Source organism: Dreissena polymorpha, chromosome 2, assembly GCF_020536995.1.
Source record: "Dreissena polymorpha isolate Duluth1 chromosome 2, UMN_Dpol_1.0, whole genome shotgun sequence".
Classification (NCBI taxonomy): Eukaryota; Metazoa; Mollusca; class Bivalvia; order Myida; family Dreissenidae; genus Dreissena; species Dreissena polymorpha.
Genome location: NC_068356.1, coordinates 104,673,417 through 104,693,285, shown reverse-complemented (window position 1 = coordinate 104,693,285; position 19,869 = coordinate 104,673,417). Strand labels below are relative to the sequence as shown.

Here is a 19,869-nt window from a genome sequence, read left to right as displayed (position 1 = left end):
GCTTTCAATATTGTTTCAATATCTTTACCTTGGAAACTTGGTAAATTCCCCTGCAGTGCTTAGTCAGCTACGTTCATGGGCAAACTTGGAATGTGTGAAATACGTAGGATAGTTTTCTTTTTTCCTTTTTCAATAGTGTTCAAGTCATATCAGGACTTTCTGTCAGCAAACATTTTTTTACGTGGTTTTGCTGCTTTACAAGAACCTAAGCACACATACTTATGCAAGTAACTGACAGTTGTCCCATTTGAATCAGAGGTAATGGGAGAAAAGCCTCTTGAAAGAATTTTATGTCAAATATATCAAGGTATGTGACCATGCCACGGATCAAACCCACAATCCTAGGGTTCAAAGTCCAAGGCCATCTAAGTCGAAGCTAGATTAGCGCCCAAGACGAACCGAACGCTTTCTTAGTCACAGAAGTCCCTAACTCAAAGCAGTTGTGAACTTAGACAAGATGGCCCTAGTTCGCTCACCTGAGACAAGTCGGTTCATTCAATCTTAACCAAATGTCAAACTTGACCTAGATATTGTCCAGACAAACATCGTGGTCAAGTTTCATCAGTATTTCATCTGCGAGTCATGATCAATGTACCTATAAAGTTTCATGATCCTAGGCGTAAGCATTCTTGAGTTATCATCCGGAAACCATTTTTCTAAGTTGTCACCGTGACCTTGACAGCCATTGTGTGAATAAGTTTTTTTGCACTGTGACCTTGACCTTTGACCAAGTGACCTGAAAATCAATAGGGGTCATCTGCGATTCATGATCATTGTACCTATGAAGTTTCATGATCGCATAAGCGTTCTTGAGTTATCATCCTGAAACAATTTTACTATTTCAGGTCACTGTGACCTTGACCTTTGACCTAGTGACCTGAAAATCAAAAGGGGTCATTTTCGAGTCATAATCAATGTACCTATGAAGTTTCATGATCCTAGGCATAAGCGTTCTTCAGTTATCATCCAGAAACCATTTTACTATTTCAGGTCACCGTGACCTTGACCTTTGACCTAGTGACCTGAAAATCAATAGGGGTCATGTTCGAGTCATGATCATTGTACCTATGAAGTTTCATTATCCTAGGCATAAGCTTTCTTGAGTTATCATCCAGACACCATTTTACTATTTCAGGTCACCGTGACCTTGACCTTTGACCTAGTGACCTGAAAATCAATAGGTGTCATCTTCGAGTCATGATAATGTACCTATGAAGTTTCATGATCCTAGGCATAAGCGTTCTTGAGTTATCATCCAGAAACCATTTTACTATTTCAGGTCACCGTGACCTTTGACCTAGTGACCTGAAAATCAAAAGGGGTCATCTAAGAGTTATGATCAATGTCCCTATGAAGTTTCATGATACTAGGCCTAAGCATTCTTGAGTTATCATCCGGAAACCATTTTACTATTTCTGGTCATCAAGACCTTGACCTTTGGCCTAGTGACCTGAAAATCAATAGGGGTTATCTGTGAGTCATGATCAATGTATCTATGAAGTTTCATGATCCTAGGCATAAGCGTTCTTGAGTTATCATCCGGAAACCATTTAACTGCTTTGGGTCACCGTGACCTTGACCTTTGACCTAGTGACCTGAAAATCAATAGGGGTCATCTGCGAGTCATGATTAATGAATCTATGAAGTTTCATGATCCTAGGCATAAGTGTTCTTGAGTAATCATCCGGAAACCATTTTACTATTTCAGGTCATCATGACCTTGACCTTTGACCTAGTGACCTGAAAATCAATAGGGTCATCTGCGAGTAATGATTAATGTAACTATGAAGTTTCATGATCCTTGGCATACGCGCTCTTGAGTTATCATCCGGAAACCATCTGGTGGACGGACAGATGGACATGAGCAAAACAATATACCCCCTCTTCTTCGAAAGGGGGGGAGGCATAATGAGAAAAATGCCCCCCTCCCAGCAGCCATGTTATTTAACTGAACGGAAGCATTTTTTAACTAGACTCTCGTATCAAGGAAACAAATGTTCTGAGCAAATTTCATGAAAATTGGGCCAAAAATGTGATTTCTACCGTGTTCACATGTTTTCACTATATACATGTACATTATAGAAAAAAATGCCCCGCCCACTGGCGGCAATGTTTTTTCACCGATCCCGACCATTTTCAAACTCGTCCGAGATATCAATAAAACCAATGTTTTGACCAACTTTCATGATGATTGGGCAAAAATTCTGACTTCTAGTGTTTACAAGGTTTCTCTATAGCCAAATAGGGAAAACTGCCACTATATACATATAGAGAAAAATGCCCCGCCCACTGGCGGCCATGTTTTTTCACCGATCTCGACCATTTACGAACTCGCCCGAGACATAGATTGAACCAATGTTTTGACCAACTTTCATGATGATTGGGCAAAAATTGTGACTTCTAAGAGTGTTTACAAGGTTTCTCTATAGCCAAATAAGGAAAACTGCCCCGCCCACTGGCGGCTATGTTTTTCAACGGATCGGAACCACCTTTGAACTCACCAAATATATTATTTAGACAAACATTTTGACAAAGTTACATGAAGATTGGGCATGAAATGTGACTTCTACAGTGTTTACAATGTTTTTCTTTTTTTTGACCTAGTTTTTGACCTGGCACAACGCAGTTTCTAACTCGGCCGAGATTTCATTGGGACAAAGCTTCTGACCAAGTTTCATAAAGATGGGACAACAAATTTGGCCTCTAGAGTGTTTACGGGCAAATGTTAACGGACGGACGGACATACGACAAAGACCGGTCACAAAAGCTCACCTGAGCAATCAGGTGAGCTAAAAAAACAATTTTCATCAATGCTTAAAGCAACTCCATCTGGTTCCCAGTGCACTCTCGGCCCAGAACTACAATGATTTTCAAGTTTAATATGAAAAAAATTAGTTGTTTTTGCGCGTTTCCATTTTCAGCTATGGTGGTCAGTCTATGTCTGGTGATGCGTCTTCAACCTTAAGCTCATTACCACATTACTACTAGAGACTGCATGTTATTTTATGTCAAAATGTTTATCTTCATAGATTTCTCATCTGGGGCATGTGCGTTCAAGTACCAAGTTACCAGGTCAGATTTTAAGACAAGGGTCCAAAACCATTTTGACCTATTTCTTTTGGAAAAAAAAAAGTGCAACCATAAACAGACATTATAAAATATAAGTTACACGAACATATGCACAAACCTGTCATTTAAGAGAAAGGCAGTCAGTTTGACAATAAGCATCCATAGTTGAGTGCATTTAAATGAGGTGTTTTGTTATCGATTTGAGTATACATGTAAGCAAAATAAAATAACCACTTTCATTGAACTTCATCGATAAAGTAGTGTTTTGGGTTGATTTTCCTCAAATAGCAGGTTCCATACAACAGAATGTTATATAGTTGCATAGTTTATAAAGTTAATATTTGGATTAAAACAATCTTGAAGATATGTGCTTGTCAGAAACACAATGCCACCAGCTGCGCTGCCTTGATTGATTTATTTTTGTTTTTTATATCCCTTTAAAAAATAATACTTCCCTTATTAAAATAATCTGTACCTGCCAAATGATAAATAGAAATTATCTACCTTTAAAGCTTGTTACTTCCCTTGGATTTGTTTTTTTAAATTGAAGGATGACGTTGACCTTTCACCACTCAAAATGTGCACCTCAATGAGATACACATTCATGCCAACTATCAAGTTGCTATCTTCAATATTGCAAAAGTTATGGTCAATATTAAAGATTTCAGTCAGACGGACTGACATTTCAAATGCTATATGCCACCCTACCAGGGGCCATACAAAAAATAATGCTGTTTTTAAAGTTATTAGCCTAAAATTTCAAACCATGAATGGTTAATAAAAGAATGAAGCTTGGTCATGGTGAAAATTGACTTCACACATTGCAACTCAATATGGATCAAATCAGGAATTTATTTGTGCAAGCACAACACGGCATATCATATTTTATTCCCCATCTGTTGCAAACATGGACCTAATAAAGCAGAGTAGAATAAATTGTCCTATTTCCAATCAACAGGAAGTAGTGTATTCCTATGCACGCTGTGACACATAGTAGAGTGTAACTTTTCCAATACACTACACAAGGGTGTAGTATTTTACCAATATCGGCTGCTATCGTAATTGTAGACCAAGAAAAATATCACATTCTCAATTCGTTTTTTTATTACCTCTCATATTCTTAATTGGAAAGTATTAAAAGGAACAGTTTAAAGTGGAACTATTTTTTATGTGACACAATCGGTAGTTATTCGGTCGTCAAAAACCTTGTGTACATGTAGGAGGCTCGACAAGAATAATAATATTGTTGTCAATTTATCGTTTGTCTTTGATAAAATGTTTCAACGGCATGAAGCAGGATAAATCAAATGCATGGTTGTTGCCGAGACGGAAAAGTATAAACGGTTCAGCCTAAATTTTTTTTTATAGGGCTCACTAAAGCTCGCCCTATTTTCTTTTTCTAAGCCTCACCGGATAAACTTTCTCCATCTCGGCACCAACCATGTATTCTCTATATTACTTGTTTCATGGACAGGAAAAGTATTATGAGAATAATCTCAATATGTCCTGTTTTTTCAATTTGGTGAAATTTAATGTACATAAAGTTTGTTTTTGCACTTTATTCACTAAAAAAAGTGTATAACAAAGCTCATTTTGAGGGACATTACAGATTTAGTCGAATAGTCCAAAGCCCATGTCATCATCAGATTCCTCGGACTCTGCTTTTTTCTTTTCTTCTTTCTTCTCTGTAAAAGGAAAGATATGTTTAGGGTTAGAAACTAACATTAAGACCATGGCTGCCATCCCTTGTTCTTTCAATACCACAAACAAGGACAATCATGTTGTCTTAGAAAATCCAGGGGCTATCTTGTATGTCTTGTTTTGATCAAATGTCCAAAAATTGTTATTATAATTAACTGCAGTTAAAAATATATAAAAGTACAATCAGGAAAAAAACAAACAAGACTATTGCCAAGCAATATATGTCCACTACCGGCTTCACCATTGTCAGATATTTTTTATTTGTTGCCATAGCAACTAGTTTCATGAAAAAATATGAAGAACTTTTAAAGTTATCGCAGGATCCAGAAAACCACCATTTTCATCAGTATTTCTTGTCTATTTGTTGCCGTAGCAACCATAATTTTTGAGGTAGGAACAAAATGAAATGACATGCATAATGTCCATATTGACATCTATCCATGTTTCAAGTTTCATGAAAAAATATGAAGAACTTTTAAAGTTATCGCAGGATCCAGAAAAGTGTGACAGACAGACGCACAGAGAGCAAACCACAAGTCCCCTCCGGTGAAACCGATAGTGGACAACAATCATATACATTTGTAAATTCTTTAAATCTTCAATACCAATATAATTTAATTCAAAATAATTCAAATGAACTCTTCTTTAAAACTATTTCAGCCAATTATTTATCTGAAGTTGTAAACAATTTGCATCAGAGAACTTATTAGTCCCCTACCGGTTTCACCGGAGGGGACTTTGCATCAGAGAACTTATTAGTCCCCTACCGGTTTCACCGGAGGGGACTTATGGTTTTGTCTCCGTCCGTCAGTCACACTTTTCTGGATCCTGCAATAACTTTAAAATTACTGAATATTGTTTTCATAAAACTTGGAAAATGGATAGATGGCAATATGGACATTACGCATGTCATTTCATTTTGTTCCTATGTCAAAAATTGTGGTTGCTATGGCAACAAATAGACTAGAAATAGTGCTGAAAATGGTGTTTTTTTCTGGATCCTGCGATAACTTTAAAAGTTCTTAATATTTTTTCATGGAACTTGGACCATGGATAGTTGGCAATATGGACATTATGCACGTCATTTCATTTTTTTCCTACATTAAAAATTCTGGTTGCTATGGCAACAAATAGATTAGAAATAGTGCTGAAAATTGTTTTTTTTCTGGATTCTGAGATAACTTAAAAAGTTCTTAATATTTGTTCATGAAACCTGGAACATGGATAGATGGCAATATGGACATTATGCACGTCATTTCATTTTGTTTCTACATCAAAAATTGTGGTCGCTATGGCAACAAATAGACTAGAAATAGTGCTGAAAATGGTTTTTTTCTGAATCCTGCGATAACTTTAAAAGTTCTTAATATTTTTTCATGAAACTTGGACAATGGATAGATGGCAATATGGACATTACGCAAGTCATTTCATTTTTTTCCTACATTAAAAATTCTGGTTGCTATGGCAACAAATAGACTAGAAATAGTGCTGAAAATTGTTTTTTTTCTGGATTCTGAGATAACTTAAAAAGTTCTTAATATTTGTTCATGAAACCTGGAACATGGATAGATGGCAATATGGACATTATGCACGTCATTTCATTTTGTTTCTACGTCAAAAATTGTGGTCGCTATGGCAACAAATAGACTAGAAGTAGTGCTGAAAATGGTGTTTTTTTCTGAATCCTGCGATAACTTTAAAAGTTCTTAATATTTTTTCATGAAACTTGGAACATGGATAGATGGCAATATAGACATTATGCATGTCATTTCATTTTGTTCATACGTCAAAAATTGTGGTAGATATGGAAACAAATAATAAAAATATTCTGACAATGGTGAAATTTCTGACAATGGTGAAGCCAGTAGGGGACTTTTATTGCTTGGCAATAGTCTTGTTTTTTATATTTCAGGAAAACTTTTTTTTTAAGTTTGTTGGCATCATAATGATCTAGCCAAGCTAGGTTTTATTCAGTGTACATTTGTACTCCCATAAGAGGTGTCAAGAAAATAGTAATCATTTGCCAACTTCAAAACATTGTCAATTATGAAACAGAACTAAAGCGTTCCATTTTCAATCATTGGGATAATAATTTCAGGCATGAACAACTTCAATACATTTCAAATATGACAGAATTTGCTGCTTCACTGACACTAAAAGCAAATGCAATTAAGCCAAAATAAGATTTTCAGTATAGAGAAAAGCGCTATGGTATTCTTAGATGCACTGGAATTGCATGCATCCGACCCATGATGCCTAGCAGCAGAATCAACTGTGCAAACATACCTTCTTTTGGGGCAGCTCCACCGGCTGGAGCTCCACCACCACCAGTAGCTGCAGCAGCAGCAGGGGCAGCAGCACCACCACCACTGGGAACTGAGGCCAGCTTCTTGGATCCTTGAAAAAGGTGAAATGGTTTACAGTTACCAAATGTGTACTAAAAACATACATTTCCAACATACTTTAAACTTTAAAACTGTATTAATTTGATTTTTCATAAGACTTGTGTAATTAATGGCATACAATTTTTTCCCCCAATCTTATGTCTATTATAAAAACCAATTCAATTCATTATTGGTTTGTCCTTTACAGTCATAAAAAATGATTAACAAAATTTCTCTCGCAGCAAATTACAGTATTTCAAATATTACCTTCAGCAATTAAGTCTTCCAACTTCTTCCCATTCAATTCTGCAATAATTTTCTTTACTTTGTCTGCCTCACATTCAATACCAACACTTCCGAGAATTTTCTCTATGTCAGCGGCTGATGGAGAATTCTTGCCGGCAAGGGCAGCTAATAGGTAGGCGGCCACGTAACGCATTCTGAAAGTTGAATAAAACACTTGAGGGTTTCAAACAGCTTAATGCCATGCGAATTCAGATCATATAAAACGTGACAGTTTAAGGTGTCCAACATGTTGTCTCAGTAAACAAGAGCTTGTCACAGTAGTGCCAAATCCCCACCGAAATGTGTTTGCTTGTATGACAACATTTGTTTTAGAGAGAAGAATCAGAACAGGGCTATAGATAACTTTTGGGGTATATTGGGTAATCAACCCCGGTTTTTGACAACAAATTCAATAGTTTCAGGAAAGATTTTCACCCACTACTTTTGAGCTTATTGGGTTTTTCACCCTCGGTTTTTTAACTCAATTAGGTAATTTAGGGAATGACATATAATAAAAATCTACTAAGGTTACTATATCATTTATACAAATGGAATTCAAAAAGGTACTGTACATAACAACAATTACTGAATTACTGATCAAAGTGCATTCATTTTTGCATTGAATAAGACTGAGTTTGTGAAAATCGCTGCACAATTGATGAAGTTATGGCTGTTCAAAGAGATGCAACCTGTTTTCGGGTCATTTTGAGTTTAATACCTTGAAAATGAAAGTAATAATCGGACAGGTCTAGGAACAGTCACAATTATACCCCAAAGATTGGTAACAGCTGATAAAACTGCCTTCTTTTCTTCATAGGACGGCATATAAACTATCCGGTACATTTTTGTACTGAAAATAACCAGTCTAAAAATACACGCGTTGCTTGTCAGAATTGCGTTTCGTGATACAAGGGTTTTTTTTACGGGAATTACGTTATTAAATTTGTATTCGTGTTTTTGTATGCTTTAAAAAAAATTATAATTATGTTTTGGGTTATTTTAATTGCTTAATAATGAAAATACCCTTGTTATCTATAGCCCTGAACAGAAACTATTTATTTTGGTTCCCCTTTCGCTGTCCGTGCGTGTAGGGCATTTGCAAACTAGGAAAATGCGAATCACCAATCATGGCCGTTTTCTTCTCTTATAATTTCGCTTGAGTAAACTAGCTTCGCCAAACAGTCTCTCATTACTATAAAAATCATCAAAATACCAGATATTAATTACACAATATACGTTTCATGGCCCAGTTTAAAATTTACACGTTCATAGAAATATTATGGAGAACATATATAAAGCAATGAGAAGTATACACCTTACGATGTGATTTATTAACTATGACACTAGCAAAACAGAATGCTCCGAGAATGTTTTCACCCTAATGTCGAGATAATACAAGCCGTCATAATGCATCATAGAAAATAGTATATGTTGAATCCTTACAATAAATAACTTAATAATAAGCTTAAATCTTGCTGGAATGTGTAACATATTTTGAAATGTGATATAACAAATATTGAACAGTAGTTCTGGCTACCATAACTTTAAATGTCCCTTTTTATGATTTTTGACTGGTGCGAAATTAAGTTATGGACCAACCCCATTAGGATAGCAACCAGAAATTCCCGCAAAGTTGACAGTTAACAAAGACCGGTCCAAAACAGCTTTCAAATGCAGTTATTGGCCCAAATCAACCACTTGATCGGAAAGATGAACATTTTTCACATTTAACTGATATATTCTTTCACAAAACACTATCTTAAACATTTAAAATTTATCTTCTCTGCTATAACATTTCGAGAAAAACAGCAATGCGACAGACATTTTTGAAATGCGAATCTCCAGAGATTTAATGGTCATATGACGTCATTTCTATTTTTAGTAACAAACCATGTGCTCAAGTGTTTTCAAAATCAGAATGACATTTGCCAGTATTTTATATTATTCTTGCTTGTTTTGTAAACAAATTGTAGTGTAAATACAAACTAAAAAAAAATATATTTAAAATTACAGAATTCACTTTGAAATCACTCTTCTCATCCACCAGATGTAAACCGTACACGTGTAACTTGTTAATCACAAATAATAGATTCAGAAAACGAAAGTAATGTTTACAATTTCAGCAAAAAATGTCAAAAACGATCTGAAAGTATCCATATTAAAACTCGTCACGTGATAGTTCTGGCTACCATAACTTTAAATGTCGCTTGTTATGATTTTTGACTGGCGCGACTTTATAGTTATGGAGCAACCCCATTAGGAAAGTCAACCAGAAATTCCCGAAAAGTTGACAGTTAACAAAGACCGGTCCAAAACAGCTTTTATATGCAGTTATTGGCCCAAATCAACCACTTGATCGGAAAGATTAAGTTTAACATTTTTCACATTCAACTGATATATTCTTTCACAAAATGCTATCTTAAACATTTAAAATTTATCTATTCTGCTCTTACAAATCGAGAAATACAGCAATGTGACAGACTTTCTTGAAATGCAAATCTCCCGAGATTTCACGGTCATATGACGTTATTACTATTTTTAGTAACATACCATGTGCTCAAGTGTTTTCAAATTTAAAATGACATTTCCCGGTATTTTAGATTATTCTGGCTTGTTTTGTAAACAAATTGTAGTGTTAATACAAACTCAAAGTAAATAATATTTAAAACTACCTGATTCACACTGAAATCAGTCTTATAATCCACCATATGTAAGTTGTTAATCACAAATTATAGATTTCAGAAAACGAAAGTTATGTTTACTATTTCAGCAAAAAATGACAAGGTCGATCCGAAAGTATCCAAATGAAAACTCGTCACGTGACAAAGCGACAATGGCGTCAAAATTGTGAATTTCAGACTGATGAGTTATTTTCACCTATTGTAAGATGCATTTGAAACATTTGAACCTTAAAATATTCCCTAATGCAGTAATTTATACATATTCCAGGGGTTTTTTTTACTAAGAAAGTGACGCCGATATTCGGCGTCTTCCCCTACCAGAATTTTTCCCCTAAAAATAACATTTCCCCCAAAAAAATATAATTTTCACCCAAATATAATATTTTACCCTCAAAGACATGTTTTTTTCTTTTGGGAAAGTCGACACGTATCCAATTTGTACCATGTACAACGATCTCTCTCTCTCTCTCTCTCTCTCTCTCTCTCTCCCGACGAACACTCAAATCTGGGAATCCCAGTGATTCTATATATAGCTCTTAAAGTACGTCATGGAAACCGGGTAACTAATCGTATTTATCATGTGACTATTTTACTGGATTCCGGTCTTGCGAGAGAAGGGTGTTTCGTCAATTAATTACCGGAAACCAGTCGAATTTTCATCCGGGTTATATGAAAGCCAAGATATAAAGGTTAAAACAGAAAAAAAGTCTCACAATTGGCGTTCGTACACGAACAAAATAAAACGATCGGACTCGGAAAATATTAATTGCGTTGACGCATTTTTTAAGAATGAATCATCAAAAACCGTTGAAACCCAGCAGGATTCCAGCGATTTTCCTTGTCCAATTGGGAAAAGTACCTGTACCGGTCCAATTGGGAAAAATTGAGTCGTGAAAACCTCAAAATTGGGAAAAATCGAGTCGTGAAATCCTTAAATTGGGAAAATCCCGTCGTGAAGTTTGGGTCTTATTGAATACATCATACAGTTCATACTTAATTGAACATACCCATTAAAATAATCATTTGCAGGCATGCCTTAATGACCATTAAGTAATAAAGTTGAAATAAATGACAAAATATTATAAAGAACACACAAAATCAATTACAAGTTGTTTTAATCTCTTGTAAAGCAATGTCTCTGTCTTTCATTTTTTTGAAAATTTTAACAATCTTTGATGTTTGATCATCTTATTCTATCAGTTGCTGGCGTCCCTCTCTGCACAGCATCATTAGTGCTGTCAATGTGTCGTGTGATAGACGGTTCCGATTGTTCGTGCAAAGATTGTTCATTAGACTGAACACCCTTTCCACAGAGGCAAGGTTACAAACCGACGTAAAACAGTACGCTGGCTGCCTGACAAAAGAACCGGAAACAGTAACGACTCTATTGATTGCACGCGCTGAATAATAAAACCCGAAATTAATCGAGCGCGTGGTTACTCACAACTTTACGATTTTCTTTGTTTGCGCTACGAAAGTTGGGTTTTGTTACGAAACTTTCGGTCGTTTTGAGAAAAAATTCGGACGCCAATTGGGATTTTTTCAGATGCCGATTGGGAATTTGGGAATTTTTGCTTGATTGGGAAAGTACCGTTTACCGGTTCTTTATAAAGAAGGAGGAAAATCGCTGGATTCGGAGGTACATGTTATCAACATCGATTAATACTGTCGGATTATTGTGAAAGTGAAAGTAGACAATCGGCAGCTGCCGCACCTTTCCCTTCCAATACTGTAGCAGATCTATATCGTCAACCCATTCATCATGAAATTGAAATCATAATATTGACATCGTTCCCCGGCCCCAGTTGAAAACATTTCTCATTATTAGATCTACACCTGCAACTATATTTAGGACTTTGACTTTAATATCATACTTGTTCATGTGTTTAAGAACAAAAAGGTCAGAGACATGCCTCTTTTTTTTAAACAAAACCTGAAGTCTGTAGGCGAGTTATAGACATTAAAATAAACAGTTTTTATTTTTTCCCCAAATATGTCTCTTTCGCGCTTTATTTTCCCCTTTTACCCAGCGTCTTCCCCTTTTTCTAAAAAAAAACCCTGAATTCACCAAAATATGTAGAATTGTATCCAAGAAAATGAGCTTTTTTTGATTTATAGCGCGACATAAATATGTTAAAACTCTGGTTGACTTTCGATACGGGTTTGGCTTCAGGGTACATTTATGTCAATACTTTATAAACTGTACGCTGAAGTTTCTTTAGCTACCTCGTGGCCAAAATAAGTGAAATTCATTACGTTGTTAAGTGGAATTATTGCATTTTTGAGAATTTAGCCTAAACATATAAATAAACTGCATTTATTTTAGACTATTAATGTTCATGGTGCAGAAAAAATATGCATAATGTATACTTTTAAGTCTCTGGACACGAAACGTAGTCACACCACGGTAGTTCTCTTGTCGTAAAGGAAGCACGTGGGTTGCACTCTCTAAAACCATTCAAAACAAATTCAACGATTTATACTAAACACTATTCTATTTCTGTTACCCGTAATTTAATACATTTGCTTTATAAATAAGTGAACCAAATTAAGTGTATAAGCTTTTATAATTGGGACTTTTATCATTATTGTTTAGAGATTATAAAAATAAACTAGTCTGGTTCCCGTCCCACCTCCGCGAAGAATTTTTACTAGAACCAACATGGACGGTTGTTGTACGGTCTGGACAGGACACGTCAGTTGCTCTTGGTGACCAATGCAAGCCAGCGACCACCCCGTACCAAACACACACAAAAAACAAACTAAAGAAGGGCATAATTCTTAATTAAACTGGCAATAGTGTTTATTGGGTATTTTTATTCAAGGCAATACAATTCTAATGTATGTACAGAAGCACTCTCCGGCCTTCCGTAAATTCATTTAATGATTTATTTTTATTTTTATCTCATTTAATATTTTAACAACTAATGAAAAATCGCGCGTACAGTTCTAAGTCGCATATATTCGCGATTAGTGGATAGACTTATATTCTAGTGAAAGGTGTGTGATTTAAGGAGTGAATAGTGTGAACGTGTAATATAGTGTTTATATTCGGTGGAGGATTATTCACTGTCTACAAACGATTGTTTGGTTCCTCTACAAAGGGGGTTCAAGAAGAACACAGAACAGAACATAGCAGGATCAAAACCCCGGCTTAAAGGGACCGTCCAACAGATTTCACGTTTTTGTAAATTGACAAAATAAAAAGTTGTTTCAGATTCGCAAATTTTGATTTTAGTTATGATATTTTTGAGGAAATAGTAATACCGACTATTTACCATGCTTTTAAATATATATAGGAGGTTTTTGTGTGACGTCACAAGAGGGGTTTTCCGTTACTAAAAATAGATTGGCCGTCAACTTCTCGATCGCGGCCAATTACATTGTATCAGAGTAAAGGTCGTCGGAAGACTTAATACTTACAATTTCACAAAACAAAACTATAAATATTCGTATTCTTTTTTAAGTAAGACTTGAATAAATGATATTTCAAAAATTATAAAACATACACTAATTTGAATATTATTATAAGTGGTGTGGATGCGATAGTGTTATTTTTCATCAGAGATTGAAATTTAGGGTGTATTGAATCAGTTATAAAACAAAGCCCTTAAATAGCTCAATACATTTCGATCTTGAAATGTAGTTTTAATTTTTTTTTACATTGAATGAATTTTCGTTTTGTTTACATTGAATGAAAATATTAATAAATTTAAGCATTCAAATTGAAAAAACACCTGAATATGGTGCAAATTGAACTGTCTTTGCATGTACATGTATATTAAAAACTCTTCTCTAGTGATATAGAGCGATACAAATCTAGCATTTTATGATACCATAAATCTACACATTTTATTTATTTTACGCAAGTATTTTATATCCGTATAATGACCAAACGCGATTGCTTGTTTTCATCAGAGACGTTATCTACGTCTCTGTTTTCATGATGATGTTTCGAACACTGCAGTAACGCACGATCTTTACACATTATAGCAGAGTTTACATTAGCAGGAACCCGTTAAATACGTTAATTGTGTAGCAGTAAATTTGTAAAATATTTTAAATGTATAGTTATTAAACACTTTATATTGTTATGTTTAAACTGGCTAATATATATATTTAATAGTTCCTAGATGTTAATCCATTTCGGACAAATGTCTATTTTCAAATATATTATTAAAGCAACTGTTAAGTTTTTGACTTAATATGCCAAGAGATGACATGGAGGTATCATAAATTGTGTTAAATGACCAGACACATTTGGTTTATGCAGAGACCCCATACAGAGTCATACAAGTTTAGGTCCCTGGGTTTATTACACACTGTTTTCATAGTAATTGTCTGGACAGTATCCGATCATATCGAGATAATCGGTTTGTGATAAACAAAGGGGCAATTAAACACTAGGTTAAAACTGCTGAAACAAAGAGTGTCAAAACTGGTGTGAACAATTAAATAAAAGCATTTACATTTATCAAGAGGATTTAGTTAATCTGTAACAAGGCAAGTTTTTACAGACAAATAGGTTCAAAACAGTTTCTATATGCTGAATACATAAATTCAATCAATTTGTTGTTTGTTTTCGTCCTTATTTGTGTTCGTTCATTGGATTCACTTTAATCTGAAAGAATTTCAAGTTCTAAGTATTTTTTATTCTTCAAAAGGGTCGCGAATATGATTGTAAACTTATCACGATGCGGTTCATCCCATGCAAACAATAGCAGAATGGTCGCAGATTTGACGGCCAAAATTTGAGCATGCGCAAACGTGACGTCATTATCGGAATCCCCAAAACCTCCTATTATATCGATGGTCCCAATTTAAAATGTTGAACCTAAAAAAAAACAAGTTTTCAGGAGACGTAGGCTATTTTTGTTAAACATTTCTTGCACGAAATCAATTGACGATTATTTAAAACATTTTTAAAAGTGTCTCATGATGGAGCATGTTCGTATCGAATTAATTTGACATTAAGTTAATAAATCTGCTGTAAAATGTATCTTCGTCATTTAGACTTGCATTTATGTTATGTTTCGGCAAATTGGACAGCTTATTGTAATAAATTATTTCACTGTTTTCCATTAGATATGGCAAAGCAATGCGTGTTTTTCTGTTTTACACGGTGGAACAGAGGTGACAACCGCAATTCTTTATTCATAGTGTGGCCTCAACTTAACTTGTGGGAACAACTTAAAAACTTGAGGGAGCAACATCATAAGCTGTGGCTTCAACTAAATAACTTGTGGAAACAACTTTTAAAATAATTTGTGGAAACAACTAAGTACGTTGTCCCCACAACTTATTAAGTTGAGACCTCAGCTTAGTAACTTGTGGCCACAACTTCATAACATGTTCCAAAAACTTATAAAGTTGTGGCCTCAACTGAGTAATTTGTTTATTAAACATATTAAGTTATTCCTTCAACTAAGTAACTTGTGGGAACAACTTATTAAGTTGAGGCCTCAGCTAAGAAACTTGTGGCGACAACTTGCCTCTAGCCCTCAACTAAATAACTTGTGGGACCAACTAAGTTGAGGCCACTAATTTAAGTTTAACCAATCAGATCGGCCGTTTCATCTTTACCGTTTTATCACAATTAGCACCCCTTATACTACTAGGTGCTCAGGTTCGTGCACTATCCCTGTTAGCTATGGATCCCCGTTCTAGCCCTGTTTGAGCACTTGTCATGTAAGCCATGGATTTCAGATTTGAGCCCCTATCTGAGCAATCGCCAAGTAAACTATTTGGTTCAGTGTTCGAACTCTTGTGTGAAAACTAGCCACATAAGCGACGGATTCTGGTTGCGAATCCAGGTCTGATACCTCCCTTTTTAAACGATGGGTCTTTGGGTTTTAGCCACAGTCTATGGACTTTCCCTGTAAGCGACTTGGACCCCAGTCTGAGCATTCGCATCCTACGTAACGGATCCCGGTTTGGAGGCCCTGCCTTAGCACTCATCCTGTATGCTATCGGCCCCGGGCTCAAATCCCGGTTTAAGTAATTACCATTTAAGCGAACGGACCCTGATCCAAGTCAGTCTAAGAGCCGGACCCGAAAAATGCGGGATTTATAGCTTACAGGGCTAGTGCTCAGACCGGCGCTCGAACCCGGACACCCATAGCTTGCGAGGATATATATAGCTCTCATTCCGGGACTCGAAAACAGGAAATGTTGCTTACGGAGCTAGTACTCATTTCGGCAACCGGTCACTTAAAAGGCGAGTGTTAGTATGGTATGTTAGCGACGGCTGTTTGGTTCGAGTCCCTGAGTGAACCCGTAGCGTTCGGTGCGAACGCTCAGACTGAGGTTTGCAACCAGGATCCTTCCCTTACTGGGCGAATGCTAAGGCACAGGCTTGAACCCGGGATCCATAGCTCTCAGGGCTAGTACTCAGACTGGGGCTCGAACCCGGGACCTTTCACTGTTGGTGTAAATTCTCACATCTGAATTCGAGAAGTCGCTTATAGGGTAAGTCCTCAAACCGAGGCTCGATCTAGAGACCCATAGCTTTCAGGGCTAGTGCTCGTACCGTGATCTGAACCCCGGGACCGTCGAAAACTCCTAATTAGCTTTTCGGACTACTGCTCATACCGTGATTCGAACCCAGGGACCGTCGAAAACTTAGGCATCTAGCACACGTCTTGTAAGCGATGGTTTCCGGGATCGAGCCCCGGTCAGAGCAATCGCCCTTTACAAGAAGGTCCCGGGTTCAAATCCAAAAACCATGGACCACTTTTTTATGAAGCGAGTGCTTCGGGACTCGAAACCGGGATCCGACGCGTACGTTGCTAGTGTTCAGACCGGGGATGGAACCCTGAACCCAGTCGCTAATAAGGCAAGTGCTCAGACAGGGGCTCAATCCCGGGATCCATAGCTTACAGGGATAGTGCTCAAATCGGCGCTCAAACCCGAACACACAATAGTACGAGTATAAGGGTACTAACGGTGATAAAACGATAAAGATGAAACGGCCTAGCTGATTGGTTTAACTATGTTATGGTCCAAACTTAGTAAGTTGTTCCCACAACTTATTAAGTTGTGGTCTCAACTTGCGGCCAGAGGTTATTGAAGGAACAACTTACTATGTTGAGACCTCTACTTAATAAGTTGTAGGAACAAGCTATTAGTTGTGGCCACAAGTTATTAAGTTAAGACCTCAACATTTTGTATTAATTTGATCTCTGTTTGCGTTCATCAATGCTATAAAATGTATTATTTAATTATTCTATAAGCAAAAGTTTACGTTTCGTCAATTTACCTTAAAAATACATGGCTATATTGATACTGTAATATATGAATTAGCGCGCAAAATGCCGAAGTTACAATTTTTTTAGCTTCGTCATTTTGACTTCAAGCAATTGCGGTTCGTCATTACATCACGTGACTTTATTGAGCTGTTGTGATTGGTTAACTATTTTGTTGTTTTGGGGGAATATGCGCATTGATTTCGCACTTTACACAGTATCAAAATCGCGAAATGCCAAAAATGTAGGTTCGTCATTTTAAATTGGGACCATCGATATGCATCTGTTGATGATTTGAAAACCTGAAAATTATAAAGCGTCGTGCAACGCGAAACGATTGAATAATTTGGAAAGTTCTATTGTTGTCGTTTTATTTTGGGATACACTATTTTCAAAATGCAAAATGAAGTGGTACTATTTTTCATAATATAATACTTAAACCAATAAATAACCAAAATTTAAAAAAAAGTCTAATTAACAACGGTAAAATTATCGTACCACGTGGTTTGGCTATCATCACGTGATTGGTTATGAAGGGAGTGATTTGATCCAGATATGCTGGGTCCAGTCAAATATCTGCGCGGAGGTTGCCAAACTTTGCACATAGATTAGACTGGAACCAGCATAGCTAGATCAAATTGTATGGGAGAGTTGTCGTTCCATGCTTTCACATACAAGGCTAGGCTATCATCACGTGATTGGTTATTAAGGCAGGGATTTGCAACATAAGTTACCGGCATCTACAGTTTATAGGATTGGAACGTTAGCTAGGCTAGTAGGATTCCTTTCCTCAATAACATATTTACAAACATAGTGACGGTAATTGCAGTTTAAACACAAAACATTTGAATAATCATTCGAGTTTAAAACAAGTTTGAGAGTATGATTGGAATCAACGTTGTTAACAAATGTTGAAACAGTGTATTAAGTAAAAAATGCTGATGTAATTATAAATACAGATATTATTTGTAAAAAATGTTGAAACATCGAGAACCGATAGTTATACCACTCTGAACCTTCCCTAGCTTTCGATGAAACTATGGACTGCATCAAACACTGCAAAATTATCTCTGATAAAAAGATTATCATCTACATACAGTAACGTGCGGAGTGATATATCCGTGTATTGTTCAAAGAGCGTAGTGTGTTCTATTTTTCCGCATTGACAAAGTGGCGATTTAACCAGATTTCTATCAAATAAATGTTTATTAAGAGAACCACGGTTAGTTCTCAGACGTGTGTGCAGCACTTGTTGTCTTCGCTTACCATAATAGAACAATGAATTACTACACGGTTTGTTAAAATCCACGGTCTTGTTTAAATAAGATATTTTATCAACAAGCCTCGCCTCGTCTAGATGTGAATTCCGAGCAGCAATTCATGAAGGCAAGACGGAATGTTGGTACAGAGAAGTCCTAGTCCGAGCACCAAGTGGGATGAATTACGTAACGATCTTGTAGATCGCTCGCCAACAGATTGTGGAGACTGTGAGGAAAAATATTCTGGACGAAGACTTTTGACCATTTTGAAGAAAAGAATTAGTTTGTGTTTGGGTCTTCTTGTGCTAAAAGTTTCAAAGCAAATTTCGTTGGAAAGTAGTCTTGAGGACACAAGTCGGGTACAACCGGAAACAATGCGGGCAGCTTCTGTTTGAATTTTATCAACTCATTTTTTGATACCATTATACATACATTATCCCAAACAACATTGGTATATTCTAGAAAAGGTCTAATAAACGTAAAGTAAGTGATTATGATAGGATTCGTTCCTCTAGCGCGATATAACAAGTGATTCCGACTTCAATGGATTACCAACCATATATCGATCAATTTTGCAATTTTGTCAATATCGGGTTCCAAAACGGCGGTTGCAGAATTTGGACTGTCAAAAACTAGTGTCGTCTGCAAATAAGTTGGAATGAGCTTCAATGTCATTTACAATGTGAGTTATATATACACGGAATAATAGGGGACCAAGAATGGAGCCCTGTGGAACTCCAGCCTTGATTTCCGCTAGGGAAGATGAGGTCCCGGGAACCACTACCCTGTGTTGCAGATAGTTAGAAAACCAGCTCAAAAGTTTGTCTTTGATACCGGCGCGTTTCAGTTTTAATAAAAGGCCACTATGCCAGAATTTATCAAAGGCTTTGTTTATGTCGAAAAACAAAACCATGACTTCCAATCCATCATCTAGTGCTTTACAAAACGTGTTGTAAAGGTACGTAAGCTAGTTGACAGTCGAGTCACCTGGCATAAATCCGGATTGAAATATTGTGAAAAAAATAATTTCGAAAGAAGTTAATACATGTTTAAAGATAATGCGTTCTTGTACTTTTTCCATTGTATTTAGAAGTGAAAGTGGGCGATAATTTGAGGGAATGGAAACGTCCTCTTTTTAATAGTGCACATTCTTTTGGCGCTTTCCAATCATATGGTACTGTTGAATGACGACGACAACGACATATTCAAGAGATCACAAAGTGATTGACTTAGTTCATTAGATGCC

At 36.3% G+C, this 19,869-nt stretch overlaps 3 protein-coding genes across 7 annotated transcripts in view; 1 reads left to right on the top strand and 2 right to left on the bottom strand.

The window, feature by feature from the left end:
* LOC127868355 (vacuolar protein sorting-associated protein 29) overlaps positions 1–19,869 on the top strand; it is a 198,177-nt gene that overhangs the window by 14,482 nt on the left and 163,826 nt on the right. The window lies entirely within an intron of this gene.
* LOC127868350 (ketohexokinase-like) overlaps positions 1–19,869 on the bottom strand; it is a 192,927-nt gene that overhangs the window by 18,956 nt on the left and 154,102 nt on the right. The window lies entirely within an intron of this gene.
* Positions 4,614–12,658, bottom strand: LOC127868358 (60S acidic ribosomal protein P2-like). The gene is made up of 4 exons (XM_052410068.1): positions 12,491–12,658; positions 7,422–7,594; positions 7,057–7,167; positions 4,614–4,754 (listed from the first exon to the last, which is right to left on the bottom strand). The coding sequence occupies exons 2-4, from the start codon at positions 7,591–7,593 to the stop codon at positions 4,681–4,683; spliced, it is 357 nt and encodes a 118-aa protein (XP_052266028.1). The 5' UTR covers position 7,594; positions 12,491–12,658; the 3' UTR covers positions 4,614–4,680.